The sequence below is a fragment of the Aptenodytes patagonicus genome, chromosome 3 (genome assembly GCF_965638725.1).
Source record: "Aptenodytes patagonicus chromosome 3, bAptPat1.pri.cur, whole genome shotgun sequence".
NCBI lineage: Eukaryota > Metazoa > Chordata > Aves > Sphenisciformes > Spheniscidae > Aptenodytes > Aptenodytes patagonicus.
The window spans coordinates 118,829,385-118,853,977 of record NC_134951.1 but is presented as its reverse complement, the minus strand read 5'-3'; the positions used below and the strand labels follow the sequence as shown (position 1 = coordinate 118,853,977).

General features: G+C 42.9%; 1 protein-coding gene across 1 annotated transcript in view; it reads right to left on the bottom strand.

Moving 5' to 3' along the window:
* MRPS5 (mitochondrial ribosomal protein S5) overlaps positions 1-24,593 on the bottom strand; it is an 85,213-nt gene that overhangs the window by 14,793 nt on the left and 45,827 nt on the right. The window contains exons 6-9 of the mRNA XM_076334930.1: positions 10,666-10,756; positions 6,455-6,501; positions 5,260-5,317; positions 3,638-3,700 (exon numbers count right to left, since the gene is read on the bottom strand). Of these exons, the coding sequence (XP_076191045.1) occupies positions 3,638-3,700; positions 5,260-5,317; positions 6,455-6,501; positions 10,666-10,756 (259 nt within the window). The remainder of the gene's footprint in view (positions 1-3,637; positions 3,701-5,259; positions 5,318-6,454; positions 6,502-10,665; positions 10,757-24,593) is intronic.

Genomic DNA, 24,593 nt, shown 5'->3' with positions numbered 1-24,593 from the left:
GTGGGCAGGGACATCTTCAACTAGATCAGGTCTCTCAGAGCCCCGTCCAACCTGACCTTGAATGTTTCCAGGGATGGGGCATCCACCACCTCTCTGGGCAACCTGTGCCAGTGTTTCACCACCCTCAGCGTAAACAATTTCTTCCTTATCTCTAGTCTAAATCTACCCCCCTTTAGTTTAAAGCTATTCCCCCTTGTCCTGTCGCAACAGGCCCTGCTAAAAAGTTTGCTGCCATCTTTTTTATAAGCCTCCTTTAAGTACTGATAGGCTGCAAGAAGGTCTCCCCAAAGCCTTCTCCCCTCCAGGCTGAAGAACCCCAACTCTCTCAGCCTTTCTTCATAGGAGAGGTGTTCCATCCCCCTGATCATTTTTGTGACCCTCCTCTGGACCCACTCCAACAGGTCCGTGTCTTTCTTACGCTGAGGGCTCCAGAGCTGGACGCAGTAGTCCAGGTGGGGTCTCACCAGAGCAGAGCAGAGGGGCAGAATCACCTCCCTCGACCTGCTGGCCACGCTTCTTTTGATGCAGCCCAGGATACGACTGGCCTTCTGGGCTGTGAGCTCACATTGCGGGCTCATGTCCAGCTTTTCATCCACCAGTACCCGCAAGTCCTTCTTGGCAGGGCTGCTCTGTATGTCCAAAGCATCAATGCTTCAGCTTACTCAAACATTGTAGAAGTTGATGAATTAAGTAGTTGAACATTACAGTGTTCTGACTGGAAAATTATCCCAAGTTTCTGACTTACTATAAGCTAACCATTAAATGCTCTTGCATTTAGATCTTATCATAATGAAACTGAAGTGATTTACAAAGAACTAGCCATGTAAATGAATTAGTTTCCTATTCGTATATTAAAATTAGAGGACCAATTAAGACTGCTCAGCAGCAAACTAAACCTATTTTCTATAGAACAGCAGCTACCTTTATCTGTCCTGAAAGCAAAGTTAGGCTAAACAAGTCAAATCAAACATTTGTACATAAGGGTCTAATTCAAAAGATTCATGCAAAGAAATGACCTCATGTCATCATTGCATGTCTTCAAAACAGAAAGACCCTAGAAGGTAAAATGGATCACACCGAAAACTGCAATGCATTAGAAATAAGCTAACTTTTAACTCCCCAAACTACCTCATATGTTAAAACTTTTTATGTTGCAATCCTGAAGAACATGACAGCAGTTTACAAGGTTGCTCTGGATGTATCCCTGTTATTGTAAATGACTGGCAATGCACATATTGCAACATCTCTGAAGGTGAGGAAAGGGATAGCAGAAAGTCAGCAACATGTCTTCAAAAGGTCAGCGTTCATGTGGAAACTACTAGAGACAGCACACACACAACTGAGGGACAATGTGTGGTGGGCTGTGTACCTCTTCGGCTAAAGCTGGGAGGGGAACACAGTCATGGCCCTCCATCAATTTCCAGGCTGATGATAAAATCTGTGCTGTGTCTTGCTGGTGCAGAACTGTTGATACTAGACATGCTGAGTTGCCATACTTCACAACTATTGACAGTGATTTAGTAGCACTGTGGACTGAAAGTATTTTTAATTACTTCCAAGTACTTCCAATGGACTGGTAGCTGTCAAAGGAGAGTGACAAGAACATACAGGGACACAAACATGACCAACAAATGATAAGGGAGGCAGTGATGACAACCAAACATGGTCAGCCACACTAATTGATGAGAGCATGTCAGAGTATGAGAATGTTTATTCTAGTGAGGTTATCTGATTGGGGATCTTGTCAATTGGGAAACTGAGGGAAAAGGGGGAAACCAGAAACAAAATATACAGAGACACAGACCTGAAAAACATAGAGACAATGACAAGAAACAAACATCGCCACTAATTGATGGGCTATCAAGAAACTACAGGTGCCACTTCTGGGAAGATCAGCCTGGACTTTGCAACGGGTAAGACTGCAAGCCAGGGGAGACCCGGACTGTGAAGGGTGTGAGAATCGATAGTGCTATACAAACCTACCAGTGGCTGGAGCAGGACCACGAGTCACAGCCTGTCTGCCTGGTGGTGGCTGCTGGGGGTGCAGCATCTGTATCTTCCTCAATCCTGGTGTGCATGAGGTGTGCATGTGTTTTCAGTAGCAAACTTTAAGCTGGACTAGCCAGTGAGTAGTGGATCTCGGGTCTGGGCCAGGGTATCAGGTGGGCGGTCTGTGTTCGTATACCCAGGGGGACTTGTGAATGTGGAGTTCATGAGGGACAAGTGTGAGTGCATGTGTGCTGGCTAGTGAGCATCAAGCTGGACCAGCCGGCGAGTAGGGGACCTGTGAAGCAGGTAAGAGGGCAGGGGTGCCGGGTGGACGGAGGCGCCATGATGGTACTCAAGGGATCCACAAATGTGTGTGCACTTGTGAACCTGGAGAGTGCTGTGGTGTGCCTGCGCTAGTGATCTTCTACCTCTGCCAGCCAAAGAGGAGGAGGGGACTTGGCTGTCTGTGTTTATGTTTATGTGAGTCCTGTATGTAGGTGCTGTTGAAGGCAGTGCCTTGTCTGTGGTCAGCCGTGTCAGTGTCCTGTGTGCCTGTGTGTGTCCATGTGTCTCTGGGATGCATACTCAGCTTCGCTACTGGTTGAACCCGCAAACGGGAAAGTGACAGCTGCATCCCTCAGCCTGGGCAGAGGGTCCCTGGGCACCAGGCTGGGCTGCAGTGGTTGGGCAGGAGGGTCCTGGGCTGAAGCGGCTGGAGGAGACAGCTGCACATCTAACATCACTTAACAGTAGCTTTGTGGAAGAACAGACCTGTGAGCTGAGAGCTACCAGGCATGGACTCCCTACTACTAACATCTGACCTACAGGAGTCTAAAGAAGCATTTGCCTGTACTACAACTGGGATCAAAGTGAAGAACAGCTTTCAAAGATGGAGAAATGAAAATACTGCTACTGTGTAGCAATGAGATGGTCTTTGTGCTGGTATGGTGCACAACAACAAGCCAGGGTAGATAATCCCTCTAGTTTCCACACTGGGAGCTCTTGATTTTAGGGAGAATAAAGCAGTAATGGTCTCAAGGAAGTAGCAGTCTGGATGCTGTCCTGGCTCCAGCTCATGACCACAGGTAATCTGAGGCAGTTGACGGTTAAGGAAGGACAGGCACACAGATGCGGCTTGTACTCTGATTCCCATTTGAAGCACTCCCACTACTGCATACTAAACTACTTCTGAATCTTTTCTTGAAAACAGCAATTAAAAATCACTGAAAAATAATGGAACAAGCCTATCAGGTCACCAAAGCACGCATGGGGCATATGGTGGGAAGAAAAACCTGCAGGGTTCTTCTAAAGGCCTTTGCCTCCAACATCTATGCTATTAGATTAGACTTTTTCACATCTAAGTAATTTAGAGCAGAAGAAGCTACACTTAGGAAGCATCAAAGAAAACCAGGAAGAGAGGTCCCACCAGTGAAAGAGGGTCAAACCCCAATTTACAATAACAAAGCCATGTCATCAACAGTAGGTATTTCTAATGAAAAATAATTTATCATCTTCAACATTTAAAATGTGGTAGACTAGCACCAAATGATCCGTCTCTGAAGTAAATAGACATTGCACAAATATAACATCAACTAAATACCAGCCAGTAATTAATAAAACTTCAAAATTTCCAGGCAGCTTTAATTACCTTTGTTTTGCTTCTTCATGCGGATGGTTGTACTTTTAAATTTCACTGTAATGTCATGGTAAACTGAAGGGGAGAAAAAAAAAAAAGGCATTACAGCTAAATTATTCCTTCTAGAAAAGCTTTAGCTCAGCACATTTAAGGAGTACCTTTCTTCAGAACTGTGAACGGGAAGTTGGTTTTACTCTCCTCTGAGTTCTTTAAAGAGAAGGGTTAATTTAGGTAAATTTCTGGAATAGATTAGGAATATTTACACATCTGTGAATATTATGTTACTATTGTATACAAAACCAAGCTTCACTTGAAAAATATGAAGTGTCTGTATGCCTCCAATGATCCTCATTTAGCTTTGAAGTGAGCTCACCTGATACAATTTAACCTTCTTCCTCATACTCAGATTTTTCTAATGATTCAGCTTTTAGCCTAAGATTTCCCCATAGGCTTCAGCATTCTTGGATTTTCCATACGAATATTTACCATTCCAGTCTTCCTGTTTCTCTCTACTTCAAAAGGAACCCCAAATTCATATCCTCTGGTGGGTGGCTGTTATATACATCTTATTCAGTGGCTCAGTCTCTGCATAGTGGATTCTAGCACTGCAGTCAAGATGACTCAGAGAGGACCTCTATGTTAAGTAGAATGGAAAGCATGGTGGAAACACCGCCAGTTTTTAATCAAATCCCCAATCTGTTAGCGTGAAATAATAATGCTCAAGGAATAGACTCATGAGGATAACTGCAGTTTTGTATTTGTAAGCTGAAGTTTTATTATACTGAATATTTCTACAAAATGACTTGGTTAAATATTCATATACTCTGTAAGGTACTATCTTTCAAAATTTTTCTGAAAGATAATTGAATATCTGGTATACTGGTACCACGTCTGACATCAGAGAGGACTTGTATGGTATTAAACTGAATTAACAAAAAGCTACCATGAAACATCAGACTGACTTCTCTAGCCCACGTTCTCCCCAGCTGCTGGGCTTTGTCAGCATACGTGGATTTTGTCAACAGGGAATCATCTCTGACATACAAAGGGGACAAGCACAGAGGAGTTCACTGTAGAGAAGAGATGCCCAGACAGTATCTGACTTCCTTAACTCGAATGTGCCAGCAGAGATCTAGTCTTGCTACTACTCCCTCCCCCCGCCCCCATTTTTAAAGAGCCTGAAATACTATGCATTAAGTATCCAAATTTTAAACATGGCAAAGGCAGGAGACTAGAAGGGAGATAAATCTCTTAATATTTTAACAACAACATCTCGTATTATGTAATCTTAACTTTTTTTCGTGGACCTTCCTACAACTGTTGATACAAACCTGAGTGAAAGTAAAGAGTAAACCACATATTCATTCCAGGTAATGGTGATTTATTTTACACAAGGATTGACAGACTATGTACTCTGACATTACCACTGTCCAGCTAAAACAGTCTGGGGCTAAGATTTCATACAGCATGCTGAAGAAACAAAATAATGCATGAAGAATAACAATACAATGCATCAGATCAGAAAGGTTTTAGTTAACATCTTTTTATGCTTTGTAACTAGTTGCAACCAGTTCTTGTTGGTATATTCAGTACTTACGGAAAGTTAAAGAAGGAATCTAAAAAATAATACTCACTTGTGTGGTTCTGATACAGCTCTATAAAATGTAAGCAGCGTATTGCTTTATTCTTTGCCTAGGGAATAAAAGCAGAAAACATTTTTTCTTGAATTTTTCTGCAAAGTATTTGAAATTTATCATTGTTCAGTTAACTAGACAGAAAAAAAGGAAAAAAGAAAACTTAGGAAAACAGGTTTGCCATTAGGAAAACAGGTTTGCCACATCTAAACCATTTATTTTTTGGAAATGAAAATGTTGTCTTTAAAGAACTGCTTTCTCCTAACAGATTTAATATTTAAAAAGATTTCTCAATATAGTAACAACTTCATCAAACTTTGTGTATTTTAGCATTGCTACTTTGATAGCTTAGTTGAGCATTACAACACAAACTAGATTAATGTAGATGCACAAATTACATTTTGAAGTCTAAAGGAGCCTTAATAAGGTCATTATGCATGTGTAAGAGAAAAATTCCTACACACTAACTGTATAAGTAAATTGTATGCTATATAGATATTGGAAACAAGTGAGCAAGGGGGGAGAGGTATAGGCCATAGAAAAGGGAGCAGAAAGAAAATAATGAGTGCATTAAGAGAACCTCATTGCAGGGCAACCTCATTATGCATGTCCAAAGAGCAACGAGGCTGGTGAGGGGTCTGGAGAGCAAGTCTTATGAGGAGCGGCTGAGGGAACTGGGGTTGTTTAGCCTGGAGAAAAGGAGGCTGAGGGGAGACCTCATCGCTCTCTACAACTACCTGAAAGGAGGTTGTAGCGAGGTGGGTGTCAGTCTCTTCTCCCAAGTGACAAATGATAGGACGAGAGGAAATGGCCTCAAGTTGTGCCAGGGGAGGTTTAGACTGGATATTAGGAAAAATTTCTTCACTGAAAGGGTTGTCAAGACTGGAACAGGCTGCCCAGGGAAATGGTTGAGTCACCATCCCTGGAGGTATTTAAAAGACGTGTGATGTGGCGCTTAGGGACATGGTTTAGTGGTGGACTTGGCAGTGTTAGGTTTACGGTTGGTCTTGATGATCCTAAAGGTCTTTTCCAACCTAAATGATTCTATGATTATTTTTATCAACATGGACAGATCATGTACATGGACTTACTTCTTTGCATAGGCTACAAAACATACTTATTATTTAAAAAGAAAAAGTGTATGTATGAATTGTTTGTGCTTGTCATCAAGCAACAAGTAATTCAATCTACATACTTTCCGTAAAGCATTCATCCTGTCACCTGCTTTCCCCATTGCAAAACCTGCAAGGCAGAAAAGAGTCATTTTATTACTGAGAAATACATGAGGCAGGACCTTCAGAAAGCAAAAGGGGAAAAACAGAGAACTTCACTACCACGTTTAGTACCTGTTATTTCCACTCCATTGCAGAGATCATACTTGGGAAATGGTCCAAAGAAAACCACAGAAACCATAGAAAGTAACAGTTTAGGAGTTATGAATACCTAACAATTGGATGCCAATTGCTTGTTGTCAAATGAAAACAATAAGGCTTAAGTTATTTCTTTTGTGTATTTGTCCAAACTTGTTCCAAACAACTGAATAGTGGTGACTGCTTCAGCTGTGGCAGGTGTACCCGCCCTGACAAAGACTGGGGACATTAAGACCGCTGCATCCTTACTTTTTGCACCTTCAAGGTGGCAAGTGCTGATCATCACATACACACCTTGGGGCAGTGATTATGGTCATGTATACACCTCGGGCAAGGAGTAAGAAAGTCAAGGCCCTCAGCCAATTAGAATTGACCACTATCCGATTCTGGAGCCCCGCCAGAGGGCAAATTGAGCCGGTCCTCCTCTGAGCAGCAGGTCTGCAGTCAGGGACTCTCCCCTTGGGTCAGGACGCCACCCAAGGAAACTCCTCAAGGTTGAGAGCCCTCATCTTATAGGTGAGTGATTGTGCACATTTTGGATCCTCATTTCTAAAGCCAGCTGTGCAGTATTAATTCTTCGTACACCATCCTCAACCTGTGGTTTTGCTGAGTGTTGATGCCTCATTTCTAGTTAGTTTTCTGCTAAACAATTTTGGTTAAAATAAAGTTTATTTTTGAGTCTATCATCTGCCTAATTTGATTACGTGAGCCTCCGTGACATCAGCCAAAAAAAGTCCAGTCTTCTGCTTAAAAAGAAAGAAGGGAAGGAAGAAAAAAAAAAGGAAGCTAACGCAGATATATCAACTACATCTGTACAAAGAGCCTAGAAGCGAAGAAGGAGACTGTGTTCCTATTAGCAAAATAGAGAATATAAAAACCAGGTTTAACAGAATAGTGCATTTGCAAAAAATGCATGCCTGTAGAACAGAGAAAAAACAGACTGCCAATTTACAAACTGCTACCTAATCCTCTCTGAACCCTCAGACCAACTCCTATTTACCAGGTGAACTGTGGTAGCGATGACAGATTTCACAGCAGTCGCAGAGTATTTGCAGTTAGCTCAGAGCAGGGCATCAACTGACTGTGTGGAATGAGTAAGAGGATGTGACAACCATTTTTACAAACTCTGTAGTCCAACAATGTCAAGGTAGATTGAGTTAAAATCACTTAACTTCAAATCAGCAGATCTAGCTTTTTTGGTCCTTTGATGTTTCTATTGTGTCAGCTGGGGCTGTGGGTTACCTGTAACCAAAAGCCTAATCCAAAAATCAATGGGATTGGACCCATTGGCCAACACTGACTCACTAATTTCATGCAGACGTTACAGGAGAACTGGGCTGGAAGAGATCTAGGAAAGAAATACCATCCTGACTTTTGTGGTGCTACAAGCAAAGAGGATATGACCGCAAGCCTGGAGGCTGCTGTGGAAGAAGCAGGCAGTCAAGGGTAGCGTCTGCTATCAGCTACCTCTTGAGACAGCATTCCCTGTGCACGCACCATACACCCAGAGGTTCTGTCACTTTCTAACTCCTGCACGAGAAAATGCAACGAAACTGTGCTATTCCTTTAAACACACACACAGAGCACAATAGCAGTGTATTAATGCTGTGAATTCACACAATAGATTAGAAAATGCCAAAAATGAGGTCACCTGGGCAATCTCAATTCAATCATTCAGCACATATGGATTAAAGTGATAACCTTCTTTTCAAAGAAGTGGTAGGAAGAATTTTTCCAGAGTAACATAACTTTCTGCTGGAGAACCACTCCTTCCTCTATATATAAATCTTCCTCCCCTCCAAACTGCAATTAAAATTCATCTTGAGGAACACATCTGGACTTGAATCTTTCACATAAATGAAGTTCTGCAAAACTGCAGTTGACTGGAAATACAGTTGTCTTATTAAAGCTCCCACATACATCCCATCATCAGAGATATCTATTCAGCTCATAATAAAAAGATACTATTTACATCCAAAAGGTGGATGCTCTGCATATATATTGAAAGCAGGATTTTCTTTACTAGAGTCATATAGCAATGCAAATGCAATTTCCTGTACTCTATCACCAATACAATACATGCCATATTCCTACCTCCTGATAGAGATAGGAATCCTCTATTATTTGGATTATATTATTTGGATTATTTACTTCACAGCTATTCACTTTCTATTTTTTTAGCTGATTCTTCTTTTAATTCTGCACAGCTGCCTTATCTCTAAGTCCATTTGAGGTCTAATGGGAATTTTAATGTACATCTGTTTGTATCCACAAGAGAATGCATGAAAACTATCTCCTTACAGAGAAAAACTTAGCACATTCAAGGGTGCTTCTTAAATAAAACTTATCCTGCAACAAAAAAAAAAAAGTTTTAACCCCTGGTATTTGAAAACTGAGTGAAAGATAAACACTATTTCCTCAATAACAGAACTGGAAACCCACAAGAAACTCATTGCTGTACAGGGTGGCTGCACAGTTCCTTTATGGATGCCTTTACAATTAAGTGGTATTAGCATTACCTTTTTTAATTCTGTCTCGGAATCTGACTCATCCCAAAAGCTGGCTACCAAAAGCAAAGCATGTACCGTCAAATGAAGGATGCCCAATAATCTTTGTAACTGACAAAGTGAAACAGAAAATCCCTAAGAGAAAATATACTTTTCTGGGAATATCTACTAGCCTTTACAGATTTTTTAAAAAGACAGTGACAGTTTTGTTTTTTGTTGTTTTCTTTTTTTTTTTTTTTTAAAGACAGTGACCACCACATCATGGAATGTCTCCGTTTGCTTTACCAATATGTAATATTGTTAAGTATTATACATCCAGTAATATCCAATATATAAAGACCTGGCTATACCATTGCATTGAAGTACTAATATGTGCTTGTCAGCCTTGTCTGGCCTTGTCTGTTTTCTTTTGGTTGGCTGGTTGTTGTTTTTTTTTAAACGGGACCTGCTTGTTTAGAAAATTTGCAACCATAACACAGAAACTACTGCAGCCTTCTCTATGTTGAGCTTCCCATCAACAGCAATAACTGATTCAACTAAGAATTTTTCTTGCAACGTTTTACTTTGCATACAACCCCGTAAAAAGCTGCAGTAGAGTGAATTCTTTTCTCCTCATTTTGTAAAGACCGATTCTGACCAACTCAAAGGCTCTTCTACACTAACACTAGCTAGAAAATAACCCAGAGAAACGCACAACCAGTCATGCTGCCCTTTGCTGCAAAGTGGTCACCGCTGTTAGAGCAAATGAAAATAAAACCCCAAGAACCCCAACAACATGAAAGTGATTTTCAAAACCAGAAAGACAAATCCACATGCGCTGACTCCTACCTTCTCATGACTCTATCTGCTCTACTAACCATGGAGGCCCAGGTTTTCAGTCATTTTAGTCAAGCACAGGTACCTCTGTGAAGAGCACACTCAGCTGAGTTTTCTTCCACCATCAGCGCAAGGGGATGAATACTTCCTGGGGCATGTCAGCCGACCTGCAATTCCAGGCACCTTTTGCAGGTGCCTGATTCTTTTCTTTGACTTGAGAGTAAACAACTACACTCTGCAGCTAGGTGCCTAAGGCTAGGTGAAACAAATGCAGATATGCATGGCTGAATACTTTCAGGCTTTTATTTTTTTTAAACATAAACAGTATCTACAGTAAAAAGAAACAGTGTGTACAGGAAAGCATAGATGATCCCTTCTGGTAGGATCTACCAGTGGTTAGTTCTATCACTCTAGAGTTAAATAAAAAATGTTTTTACCACTGGATAATATATGCTTCAAATCTAATCACATATTACTACTTTTCCCAATTTCTTTTTTTATACAAAACAAAGTGTCCAAATGAATACATACATAATTTGCTTATAAAGCTTACTTTTAAAGCTTACTTTTATAGATGAAACTCAAAATTCTTACAGCTATTTCAATATTACCCAGTGGAAAAAAGGGTAAATTTTCTTTTTTTTAAGCATAAAAAATCCTATTACAAACAATGATTAATTTTGGCATCTTTTACATAAAGTAAAGGCACATACCTGCAGCCCCTTTACCGTTTCCAATAGCCACTAAGGCACGTATTGATTTTTTTCTGCCTTCCTTTGCCTTCATACAAAACACATTTTTCACCTGAAGAAAAAAACCACAAAGCATCTTGTTATGGCAAAGTCCAACTGTATTTTTTTTTTAAAAAGAGTCGGTTTACCAAAAAGGAATTAGAGGTCTGTGATGAAACCTTACAATATATACTGTCTTTGTCAATGGGTATCATCTGCAGTGGGACACTGGCTTCAAGGCATTAAATACGTAAAAGCTGCTAAAAACCTACACTCAGACACAGAAGTTACCTCAGTACACATTCATTAAAATATCCCCTCTATTGGGTTTAGCTGCACAACAGATAATGCTCTAATGCTGCTAGCTTCATGTGTGATTTTAATCGTGATGAAAAAACATGGAAAAAAATTGAAAGTGACATTAATATCTCACTGTCCCCCTCACATTTTAACATACTTTAGAAGCACTCTCAGGAATTGCTCAAGGCACGTTGTTGCTTTACATGGGTTAAAACTTAGGATTGAAATCTACTTGCAGACTGCAGAAGGCAGTCTCATTACTGAGATGACAGCTGCGAAAAAGAAGACTTCATTTAAAAGAGGGAAAGAAGAAAATGGTGTTTCATTCCTGGAACTAGAAATGTTTACAGAAACTCTGCAAGAAATTCAAGCAGAGATGCAAGAAAGCTATTTAGTTTGGAGTGGCGGGACACAACAACAATTGGGGAGACAGGTGGCCTTATGGTTAGCATTCTGGAAATCTAAATTTGCTTCTGCCTCTGCTACAGACTCCCCTATGTGACTATAGGCAAGTCATTGCTTTATAGTCTCCCACCTTAAATGGTCTAACTTATCATCTGAGATCCTTTGTCCATCTAGCTCCTGTTCTAGTTTCTTGGTTTTGTTTATATATTATGTTTATTTAAATATAGACATATATTTTATATATAGTTTATATACTGTATACAATATATAAACTATATATAAAATATAAAAATATATAGTATATATAAAAATATATATACATATAGAATAACATACTGGATATTGCTTGACTGCGTTAATATCTGTGTCTCAGAATTACCAGTCAAAAGATACAATTTACTTCATGGTTCATTTCTCCCCTTCCTCTCAAATGCATCAGGGTCTACTTTCTTGAAGCTTCAGTATGATTTCCATAGATTGTAATAACAGTTAAATTAAACATGCATTGTTAATACATGAATTAAGCAGTACTCCCCCCTTTTCCCTATAGGCAATTCTTCAGTAAGCTAGTCTGGTTGTAGCATTATACATCTGAAAATAGATTATTATAAAATACTTGGTCATGGTTTAAACATTCTTACTGAAATTCACCAAAAAAACCCCCAAACCCAAAACCAACAAATTCCACTGACATCACTAGGTACAGATTAGGAACGAGTGCTTCTGAAAAATACCACCTTGCTTTCATTAAAATAAAGATGCTGTTAAATTCAAGGTGCACATATATTCTAGACAGCACTTCAAAGAAATATCAGCTTTGCTAATTGCTTATTCCAAGCTATTTTTCTTTCTGCAATCTTATTGCCTACAAGAACAAGCTAAAAAACCAAGCCCCCTAAGATGAAAGTGCTTGTGGAAATAGGCTATTTACGGAAAATGCAAAATAATGATGAAAGAAAGAAAAGAAAGTGAAGTAGAGTGATCTCTCCAGGAGCATCAAGAGCATACTATTTTTGCTTTGCACATACTTTTGTCTTCCATTGCCAATCTGAATAAGTACTTGTAAAAAAAAAAACAGTTGGCATGCGTTATTGTCAAAAATAAAGTACGTGATGTTTGTAGAATCTACTCAAAAATTATTCTTCTCCCTCTCCAGAAGGTGGCATAAAGACACATGCAATGAGCTTCTCCAGAAGCCTTCCTAAAACTGCACTTGTCAGCTGTTTCTGAGCAGCTCTGAAGGAAAATGTGTTCAGTCACCCCTCACAATCAGTGCTATTACATCTCTCCTGAAACACCATAAAGGCCTCCCAAGCTTGATAATGTGCACAGGCAGCCATGACTGCTGGAACAACAGTCCTTAGATTCTCCCCACCACAGCCCTGTGCCTCCTTACATCAAAGAAAGCAGTGCTCTTCTGGAGTGTGCTCAGCAATGCTTCCCTTCCATCTTGGAAATAAAGCATGCAGCTGAAAGCCTATCATTAAACTGCACTGGAATTAATTAATAGACAATGAAAAAAGTGCCACTTTTAAAACAGCGTGACCTCTGAAAAGTGACTGAAACTAAGACACAATTACCCCTATTTACTAGATTGCCCCTCAAGTCAGATTTAAAGCCAATTTTTAAAATTTGAAAACAGATGCATGCTCAACCTTAATCACAGTGTACCTCAAGTTGACTGTCTCCCTGCATCCATTATCCAGTGGTGATAATGCAAATGCAAATTCAGCTTTCTTTCGAGAGCTGAGGGAAGAACAGCATCGCTCAAATACAAAATGAAACCACCTCAAATGTTTATTAAGAGAAGAAAAGGCAAGCAACAGTTTCAAAGGCGGAGTTGAAAGTGTGGAAATAGGCTACAGTAAGAGACAGGCTGCTAAAGGTTATTGTGAATTCAAGTACTTATCAGCTGTTGCACTCTGTTAGAAAAAGGTAAAAACCCAACACTTCCCTAGAGGTTTTGTTCTTGTAAAAGCAGAATGAATGACAGGCCAAACTGATTGCCCTTGGAAAGTCCTCCTTTCTAGAAATCATATTCTAATCATGATTTTTAGGAACCTGCCACCTCTAGGCCACACTCTTGACACTGCTATTCTTTTGCTGCTGTTATGCAGAGGAGAGTGTCTGCACAGGCTGATCCCCTCATGGCATAAGGTCCTCTGGTCCCAATACTTCTCTAAGGTACAAGGTGAGACAAGATAAAATGAGAGCAGGGTGCAGTGCTGAAAGAAAAGCACTTCCATGCAAGTGAGCCTAGAGAGGCTCAGGGACATAGCTAAAAGGCTTGGGAAGCCAGTTACCCAAAAGACTTGAGTAATAAACTTGTAAAGAAAAATCAAGCCCATGTTAGCTAGATCGTGTCTATCAGCCTTCTCTTCTCTCTGAAAAGCACCAAGGGCAGAGCAGATTTGTACCACAGTGACAGAATATCTCCCAGTTGTAATTTAAACCTACTGTACCTAAAAATCAGAAATTGCACAAGCTAGCTGGAGGGCAGAACTAGTATTGCTGACAAGTGACAAGAGTGTTATATGGTTAGCCAAGGAGAATCTCCATCCTTTATTGGATGCAGGGGGAAACATTGTCACCAAGGATGAGGAAAAGGCTGAGGTACTTAATGCTTTCTTTCCCTCAGTCTTTAACAGGCAGACCAGTCATCCTCAGGGTATTCAGCCCCCTGAGCTGGAAGACAGGGACGGCGAGCAGGATGAACCCCCCATAATCCAAGAGGAAGCAGTCAACCACCTGCTATGCCACCTGGACGCTCACAAGTCTATGGGGCCGGATGGGATCCACCCAAGAGTGCTGAGGGAGCTGGCGGAGGAGCTCGCCAAGCCGCTCTCCATCATTTATCAGCAGTCCTGGTTAATGGGGGAGGTCCCGGGCAACTGGAGGCTTGCCAATGTGACGCCCATCTACAAGAAGGGCCGGAAGGAGGATCTGGGGAACTACAGGCCTGTCAGCCTGACCTCGGTGCCGGGGAAGATTATGGAGCGGTTCATCTTGAGGGTGCTCACAAGGCATGAGCGGGACAACCAGGGGATCAGGCCCAGCCAGCACGGGTTCATGAGAGGCAGGTCCTGCTTGACCAACCTGATCTCCTTCTATGACCAGGTGACCCGCCTAGTAGATAACGGAAAGGCTGTGGATGTGGTCTACCTGGACTTCAGCAAGGCCTTTGACACCGTCTCCCACAGCATTCTCCTAGAGAAGCTGGTGGCTCATGGCTTAGACAGGTGTACTCTGCGCTGGGTCAAAAACTGGCTGGATGGCCGGGCCCAGAGAGTTGTGGTGAATGGAGTGAAATCCAGTTGGCGGCCGGTCACGAGCGGTGTTCCCCAGGGCTCAGTACTGGGGCCGGTCTTGTTCAATATCTTTATCGATGATCTGGATGAGGGGATTGAGTGCACCCTCAGTAAGTTTGCAGACGACACCAAGTTGGGCGGGAGTGTTGATCTGCTCGAGGGTAGGAAGGCTCTGCAGAGGGACCTGGACAGGCTGGATCGATGGGCCAAGGCCAACTGTATGAGATTCAACAAGGCCAAGTGCCGGGTCCTGCACCTGGGTCACAACAACCCCATGCAGCTCTACAGGCTTGGGGAAGAGTGGCTGGAAAGCTGCCCAGCAGAAAAGGACCTGGGGGTGCTGGTTGACAGCCGGCTGAACATGAGCCGGCAGTGTGCCCAGGTAGCCAAGAAGGCCAATGGCATCCTGGCCTGTATCAGAAATAGTGTGGCCAGCAGGAGTAGGGAAGTGATTGTGCCCCTGTACTCGGCACTGGTGAGGCCGCACCTCGAATACTGTGTTCAGTTTTGGGCCCCTCACTACAAGAAGGACGTTGAGGTGCTGGAGCGTGTCCAGAGAAGGGCAACGAGGCTGGTGAAGGGTCTGGAGAGCAAGTCTTACGAGGAGTGGCTGAGGGAACTGGGACTGTTTAGCCTGGAGAAAAGGAGGCTGAGGGGAGACCTCATCGCTCTCTACAACTACCTGAAAGGAGGTTGTAGCGAGGTGGGTGTCGGTCTCTTCTCCCAAGTAACTAGCAATAGGACAAGAGGAAATGGCCTCAAGTTGCGCCAGGGGAGGTTTAGATTGGACATGAGGAAAAATTTCTTTACTGAAAGAGTGGTGAAACATTGGAACAGGCTGCCCAGGGAAGTGGTGGAGTCCCCATCCCTGGAGGTATTTAAAAGATGAGTAGATGAGGCACTCAGGGACATGATTTAGTGGACATGGTGGTGTTGGGTCGACGGTTGGACTCGATGATCTTAGAGGTCTTTTCCAACCTCAATGATTCTATGATTCTATGAGTGTTATATGGTTTCCCTAAAAGTGTGCAAATGGTGGGCAGTGGCAAGGGCAGTGCTTCAGAAGGCAGCAAATTATTCTGTCTTCCGCTATGATTACTAAGATGTGACCTTCTCAAGAACAGCTAGCTAGTGAATTTATCAGTCCGTACTGATGTTTAATATAAGTGTTAGGGAGGGCCAAATTCAGTAGCCCAACAGAAGCAAGTCTGCCATAGCTCCATGCTCCCAGGTCCAACAAGTAGCAAGGTGTTAAGGGACGTCAGGAGGGGACACCACCTCCCACAGCTCCGGGCCCAGGACTTTGTCCCGCCTGGCCACTGGAGCCCAGCCCAGCCAGGCTGAGGGACATGGCTGCAGGTTCAAAAAGTAGCAAAGCCGAGTATGTATCCCAGAGACACACATGCAGGACACTGACATGTCCAGTTACAGTCTGTCACAGACAAGGCACTGCCTTAAACAGCACCTACATATAGGACTTGCATAAAACCTAAGTATAGACAGCCACGTCCCCTTCCTCCTTTTTGACTGGTATAGACTGAGGTTCACTAGTGCAGGCCCATACAAACCATTCTCTACATTCACGAGCGCATGCACATTTGTACATTCCCCCAAGTACCAGCATGTCCCTTCTGTCCATCTGATACTACTGCCCAGGCCCTCTTACCCGCTTCACAGATCTTCCACCTGCCGGCTGGTCCAGCTTGGTCTTCACTAGCAAACACGCAGCACTCACACACTCATCTCAAAGGCACTCCACATTTGCAGGTCCCTCTGAATACAAGCAACTGGTCCTCTGCTTGCCTGACCCCACGCCCGGACCTCTGGCTTCCTACTTGCTGGCTAGTCCAGCTTGGAAGTTTGCTAGTAAATTACACCTCCCCCCCCGAAACAAACATCGGGTTTGGGGAAGATACAGACCTTCACCTCCCTGCTGCCTCCACAGCAGCTGGCACCAGGCAGACAGGCTTTGACCCGTGGTCCTGCCCCAGGCACCAGTGCTGAGGCCCTGACTTGCTTCACTCACCCTGGTCCCTCCCAGTAGCTGATTTTCAGGAAACACCATTCCTGCACCAGTGGCTAGTGGCAAAGGCCCTCACCTTCTCCAGTGGCTTGCACTGAGACCCCACTCATGCCTGTTGCTGACACCAGAAGTCAGGGGTGCCCGCACCCCCAGTTTGATTGCAGTTGCTGGCACCAATTTCACTCCCATTTTCACACTGGACCTCTATCAGATAATCTTAATGAAATAAACATTGTCACATTCCACATACCCTTAGCAACTAGTGTGGCTGACCAGGTTTGGTTCTCATTACTGCCTGCCTTATAGTTTGTCAGTCAGGTTTGTGTCTGTATGTTCTCTTTTATGGCTTCTCCCTTATTATCCCCTTTCTACATTGAAAAGGTCCTTAACCATGCACCCTTAAAGGAGGAGATGCTCTCTCCATCCATGTACCCTTAAAGAAAGCTGATACACCTATACAACACGTATATGCATATATACACAGCAAGCCCTGCAGATTAACACAAACAGAAATGAACAGCGCTCACACAAACACAAACAGCACTAATAGCCTCATCCTGTTCCTCTCACTGGCTGATCAAGATGAAGACCCATTAGTGGCAAATACATATACTCCAGTTGCTGGCACTTAGACCCCTCCCCATACACGCACATGCACACAGTAAACAAGATTTTTTATCTAGCCCAAGAAAATAGTTAGAAATTGAGTTTAATAAGAAGTCAGGACCGACTACTGATCAGACACAGGTCATGGCAAGACAAGCATACTGACCAGCCCTGCTTACATGTGAGCCACTCTTTCTATCCCCTTTTCCCTCTATTTTCCCCACACTTGTTCCTCCCCAAATCACCTAGATCCCTCCCTTGTTCTCCCTTTGGTTCCTGCCCTAGACATCCCGTAAGTCTTGTGTACTACTGAAATGTTCTTTCCCTGCGTTCCATAATGTGTCCCCTACCCCTTGGCAGTAATCCCCCCTCAGACTGCGGGGTGCTCTGGAAAGCCTCATCTTGATAGATGTCACCCCTGGACCATGGGGCCGAGGCTATCCCAGTACAGCCTCAGGAGGAGCCAAACAGGGTGTCTTTTTCTCTGAGTATGTAATTTTGGTTCCCCTGCCTGCCTCTGTGCTCCTCTGGTCTGTGCAAATGAGCCACTGATGCAGTTATGGCTCTCCTGTGATGGTCCTAGGAGGAGTGGTGGCAGGGTATTATTTTGGTTCTTCTACTTGCTATTGCCTTTTTGCTACTGCGCTCCTTTGTGTGTGGACAGACAAGCCTTTTATCACATACCCTAACAGTCAGTACTCTCTCCATCTTGGCCATCAGTAGAAGTGCTTCTCTCTTGAAGAATTTCATTCAGTAGCTATAACTTCTGAGAAGCGAGAAGATTAGAACTAGCCATCCTATTCACAGTGCATCCATCCCCCAAGGACACAGTAAGCGGAGAAGCTGCAATACAGAAAATAATTTGGACTTCTCTATCCCTTACTCAGCAAAACAGATGAAAGTTTTTGACCAGATACTTGAAGTGTTTTTCATATAGGTTGACTCATCACAGCTCTGGGATAAACCCCAAGTGCAGTTCTCATCCAAATTAGTAATGAGCCCAATCTGCAGAGAAACTATTGACTAAACCATGTTTAGTGCTGATAGTTTTCCCCTCTCACATGTGTGAAACTCTTTTAAAACTCACTAGGAAAAATAACATAGCTCAAATGCCCTACTGACACAGCATGTGTCTAAATGTGGCTTCATACTACAGCTCACATCTGAGTACAGATCCTTTGGATTAACCCCACAATAATGCATGCTCAAAGCCACACTACATCTGAAAAGGCTTTGTTTCCTTTTCAAAGGATGATCCATAATCAGGATGGTTATGATTCACTTAAAAGCTTCTGAATGTTCCAAATGCCAATTATTTCATCCATACAGGCTGACAGGTAAAAGAGAGAAAAAGATTTAATTATTTAATCAACAGAACCAGTTGAAGGTAGCATCCCTAAAGTCTACTTTAAAGGCAGGCCAAAACTCTTGAGAACTCCCAAGAATATCAGAAATAAATTCTAGGGCACAGCTCTGACCTGTCATTCTTTCTTGTGCCAGGTTGCTTCAGGTGCTATCTTAAAAACTGTCTGAAATTTTCATTGTCAGCCTAAAGACTCTGTCAGTATTGTCCAGGGAACAGAAAACCTCCCTGTAGTTCTAAAAGCAAAATCTAGAGCTCCAATACTCCAAAAGTACTTCTGAGCCAGCATCTCATTTGAAGTAAATTATTACTCAGAGAGTATCCTGTATACCATGCAATTTTTCAGTCAAGGATGTCAAACAACGGATCTCAGACACTGCAATTTCATGCAGCATTTCCTTTTCACAAGCCTTTTTTATTGCACCCTTTGCAAAAACAATAGCTAGAAAACAATTTCCAATGACTTATGAAAAGAAACGAAGATTTTAGACTGCATATTAAGGAATATTCTTTTTGTCACAAGTAGCAAGTCTACCAAGATTAATTCTGCGGTCTTAAAACAAACACGTACTCGTGGGTTTTTTGTTACTTCATGGAAAGTTGAAACTATGGCTTTATATTCTATTAACAACCCGCTGCTGCACCTAGACAATTTATTTTTGTTTAGTGAATGCAGAACAAATGACTACAGAGTGATAACAGTTATAACTCTCTTCTGTGTTCATATTCCCTACAGATAACTCTCTACATGTGCATGCACTTTTGTGACAATACATTTAGAAATACTTAAGACAAGGTCCTTCATATCATTTTGACTCAACAAACCTTTGTTCTTCTGACTTTACCCCTGCTTTCCACATGCCAACATAAAGCTACTGTTCCTAAGGCAAGTCAATTCTCCATGGATTGGTAAAGAAAGCCTAGTGGTTCCTAGTGTCACCATCCCTGAACAGTCCCAGAACAGAATGAGAGCCCCCACACAACCAACCTTCTCTACTGCCTCATTGATATTTGCCAAGGGCTGGATTCAGATGATTAAATAAGTACAGGTGACATTCAACTGCAAGAACATAAACCTTGAAACTTCTGCTAATCTTTTCCAGCTAGGAATAGTGACTGTTCACTCTACTCCTGCTCAGATTTTGGCTAACACACAGCTCATGCTAAGGCCTGATGTATGCTGGGAGCAGCTCCATTAGGTTGAAGTGAAGGTAACATGTAGGCAAACATGATGGCCAGGAAGGGCTAAAGGTCCTTATGCAGCCACTGCCACCTGCAGCTTACTGTCCCCTGCAGCCATCATCCTTGCATACTGATTGTCTGGCAGTTTCTTCAGAATCCCCTAACTCATGGCAATGGTACAGACCAAACTTCCAAGTTGGTGGTATAAATGTGTCAGCTTACACAAAAAGATTTTGAAGTGGATCCAACAGCAGCCAGACAGCTGAGGCTTTCATGCTTCCTGGTGTGATACACGGGATGCCAGTACCGTGACAGAGGAGGAAGGATGAGCACTCTTACTGTTGGTTTGGCAACTGTTTTGCTCACAGATGCACGAGTTAAGAAGTTGTGAGTTACAAGTTATGAATTAGAGAACTTTTGAGTTAGAAACCTCATGAATTAAGTGATGAACTAGTGAATTCATGTGTTAGACTAGTCAGTACAAAGGGGATTGAGTGCTTGTTTTATGTGTGTGTTTGTTTTCCTTCCTAGTAAGCTCATAAAATAAAGTTTAATTTACAGAGTATGTTGCCCTGTTAATTTGAGTGATCCAAATGAACCGTGACAAGCACACCTAACACTACTTTGCATACGGGCAGCACAACCCACATCAGATGCATGTTGTGCAGACCCTGATCAGAAAACTGCTTTTTTCCAATTGCTCTCTTCAGTCTTGCTTCTCCATAGTGCCATACAACAGTTGAGGTAAATGCTGCATCCAAACAGGTCTCAGACAATCAAAACAAGTGTGCTTGAATCCAGCTGAATGTCTGAAGAAAACAGTGGAACAACAAGCAAACGACCAAACTCACTTGAGAGAAACTGCCAGCTTTAAGAAATTACAGGTTTTGCATGAAGTCTTGGCACATCAGGACTCGGCTATGAACTGCCAATACTATGATACAACTCTGTGACGCATACCCAATCTCAAGTCAATTCAACTAAGAATTAAGTCTGTAAAGAATACTACTGGAGGTAACATGCAAAAAAAGAGAGAGAAGATTTAGGTGAGAACCTAGAATCTGGCTTCATTTACTGCACACTATCTTGATTATAAGACAAAAGTGTTTCTTCTCAAACGCTTTCTGTAGAGTTCATCACTAACTCAATTCCTGGGAAAATATAATCTGTATGCTTTCAGAATACCCACTCAATTATCCACACAATGCAATTTACTTTGACTGATTCTATCTAAGGAAAAACCAGTTAGTTATTTTTACTATGCAAGTGCTAAAAAAGATCTCTTTTGTCTTCTCTTCTTCCCTCCCTTCCCACACTCTTAGAAAGTAAAAACAAATAAAAACCACACAAACACCCAAAAGAAAAAGGTCCACATACAGTTTTACTTACAGCATAAGAAAGAATGAGAAATAACCCTGAATTAAAATAGCAACAAAAATAATTTTGTTATTTCAAGGACCAAAAAAGATAATACCAACATCCCAGTACCCAGCTCATGACATATGAAGCTCTGTATATAAACCAAAGCACCAGCGTACTTATATCTGCAGAGAGCAGCTTTTGCTTTAAGAAAAGCATCAGTGTCTTTATGTTGCTGCCTTTTGCACCATTTCTCTGTACAAATTGAGTGTATTGCCTGACCTGAACTTCTTTAGAAAGTCTATACCTTTCTGTAATTTAACACTCAAACACAAATCAATGGGTTTTTTTTTGTTTAAAAATGACAGTATCATATCATAGAATCATAGAATCATAGAATCATTGAGGTTGGAAAAGACCTCTAAGATCATCGAGTCCAACCGTCAACCCAACACCACCATGTCCACTAAACCATCTCCCTAAGCGCCTCATCTACACGTCTTTTAAATACCTCCAGGGATGGGGACTCCACCACTTCCCTGGGCAGCCTGTTCCAATGTTTCACCACTCTTTCAGTAAAGAAATTTTTCCTTACATCCAATCTAAACCTCCCCTGCCGCAACTTGAGGCCATTTCCTCTCGTCCTATCGCTTGTTACTTCAGAGAAAAGACCAACACCCACCTCGCTACAACCTCCTTTCAGGTAGTTGTAGAGAGCGATGAGGTCTCCCCTCAGCCTCCTTTTCTCCAGGCTAAACAGTCCCAGTTCCCTCAGCCGCTCCTCATAAGACTTGTTCTCCAGACCCCTCACCAGCCTCGTTGCCCTTCTCTGGACACGCTCCAGCACCTCAACGTCCTTCTTGTAGTGAGGGGCCCAAAACTGAACACAGTATTCGAGGTGCGGCCTCACCAGTGCCGAGTACAGGGGCACGATCACTTCCCTACTCCTACTGGCCACGCTATTTCTGATACAGGCCAGGATGCCATTGGCCTTCTTGGCCGCCTGGGCACACTGCCGGCTCATGTTCAGCCGGCTGTCAACCAGCACCCCCAGGTCCTTTTCCGACAGGCAGCTTTCCAGCCACTCTTCCCCAAGCCTGTAGCGCTGCATGGGGTTGTTGTGGCCGAAGTGCAGGACCCAGCACTTGGCCTTGTTGAATCTCATACAGTTGGCCTGGGCCCATCGATCCAGCCTGTCCAGGTCCCTCTGCAGAGCCTTCCTACCCTCGAGCAGATCAACACTCCCACCCAACTTGGTGTCGTCTGCAAACTTACTGAGGGTGCACTCAATCCCCTCATCCAGATCATCGATAAAGATATTGAACAAGACCGGCCCCAGTACTGAGCCCTGGGGAACACCGCTTGTGACCGGCCGCCAACTGGATTTCACTCCATTCACCACAACTCTCTGGGCCCGGCCATCCAGCCAGTTTTTGACCCAGCGAAGAGTCCACCTGTCTAAGCCGTGAGCCACCAGCTTCTCGAGGAGAATGCTGTGGGAGACAGTGTCAAAGGCCTTGCTGAAGTCCAGGTAGACCACATCCACAGCCTTTCCGTTATCTACTAGGCGGGTCACCTGGTCATAGAAGGAGATCAGGTTGGTCAAGCAGGACCTGCCTCTAATGAATCCATGCTGGCTAGGCCGGATCCCCTGGTTGTCCCGCTCATGCCTTGTGAGCGCCCTCAAGATGAGCCGCTCCATCATCTTCCCCGGCACCGAGGTCAGGCTGACAGGCCTGTAGTTCCCCGGATCCTCCTTCCGGCCCTTCTTGTGGATGGGCGTCACATTGGCAAGCCTCCAGTCTTCCGGGACCTCCCCCGTTAACCAGGACTGCTGATAAATGATGGAGAGTGGCTTGGCGAGCACCTCCGCCAGCTCCCTCAGCACTCCCGGGTGGATCCCATCCGGCCCCATAGACTTGTGAGTGTCCAGGTGGCATAGCAGGTCATTGACTGCTTCCTCCTGGATTACGGGGGGTTCATCCTGCTCGCCGTCCCCGTCTTCCAGCTCGGGGGGCCGAGTACCCTGAGGATAACTGGTCTGCCTGTTAAAGACTGAGGCAAAGAAGGCATTGAGTACCTCAGCCTTTTCCTCATCCTCAGTGACAATGTTCCCCCTTGCATCCAATAAAGGATGGAGATTCTCCTTGGCTCTCTTCTTGTCATTAATATATTTGTAAAAACTTTTTTTGTTGTCTTTAACGACAGTGGCCAGATTGCGTTCTAGCTGGGCTTTTGCCCTTCTCATTTCTTCTCTGCACAACCTAACAAGATCCCTGTACTCTTCTTGAGTCGCCTGCCCCTTCTTCCACAAGCGGTAAACTCTCCTTTTTCTCCTGAGTCCAAATATAATATCCTAAACATCTGGCTGAAAAAGGGAACTATTCTGACACTGGAAAGGTTGCACTGACCCAGTTACAATGGGGCCATGCTTGCACAAAAATCTGCAAGTAATCTTTATTAGAAACAGGTAACGAAAACAAAAAAGCATGAACATAATAGTAAGTGATCAAAAGGCAGAGTTTTCACAACTGGCAGAGGGCAACTTCAGCATTAGACAAAAGAAGAGAGATCTGTCTTTTGCAAAGGGCATTATTTATAACTTTATCTTCTCCCTTAGAAAGCTCCCCTTTGTGAAAGATTCAAAGGGCCACTAACCTCATGTTATGTGCTTTCAGGCCTTACTGATTACTAGATCTCACTTTCTAATTTTGATTGCACTACAAGGCAAATACTATCATAACACAGGATATCGTGTAGGCTACTTTTTTTACTATGTTACCATGTTGAGTTTGGAGAAAAATAGAAGAAAAATTCACCTGAGGATGGATGATACACGAAATGAAGCCTTCCCGTTAAAATAAGAATGGCATATGTCAACTACAGCTGTAAATTTTAATTACCACTATTACTACATTATGTTAAACAACAGTAAATACTACCACCAGTTCTATTCACAGAAATTCTTCTTATGCGTAATATATGAGCAAAACAGGAAATGTGCCTTCAGGTTGGCAGGGAAAGAAAGAAACAGCCCAAGTCACCTACTCTAAGTAACGCAATAGTCTATAGGAAAGCCAGAAACAAAACCAATATGCAGTCCCTGCTGCTGTCCCTTAACACTCACTCAAGCTAGCTTTCTCTTTATGACAACTTTAGCTCTAGTTTACATGAACATCTGACCTTGTCTGTACTCTATTCTACAAGTAGGGAAAAATCGTTAGCTTTTCTGTTTCTACATTATAAGAAAACACTTTAATAAGCAATTTCTCTCTTTTAGCAAGCGAGCAGAGCCTTTTTAGCAGCACAGTCACAACAGAAAGGGGCTTTTCTATCTTTGTTCATAAGACAGTCTTTTAAAAAT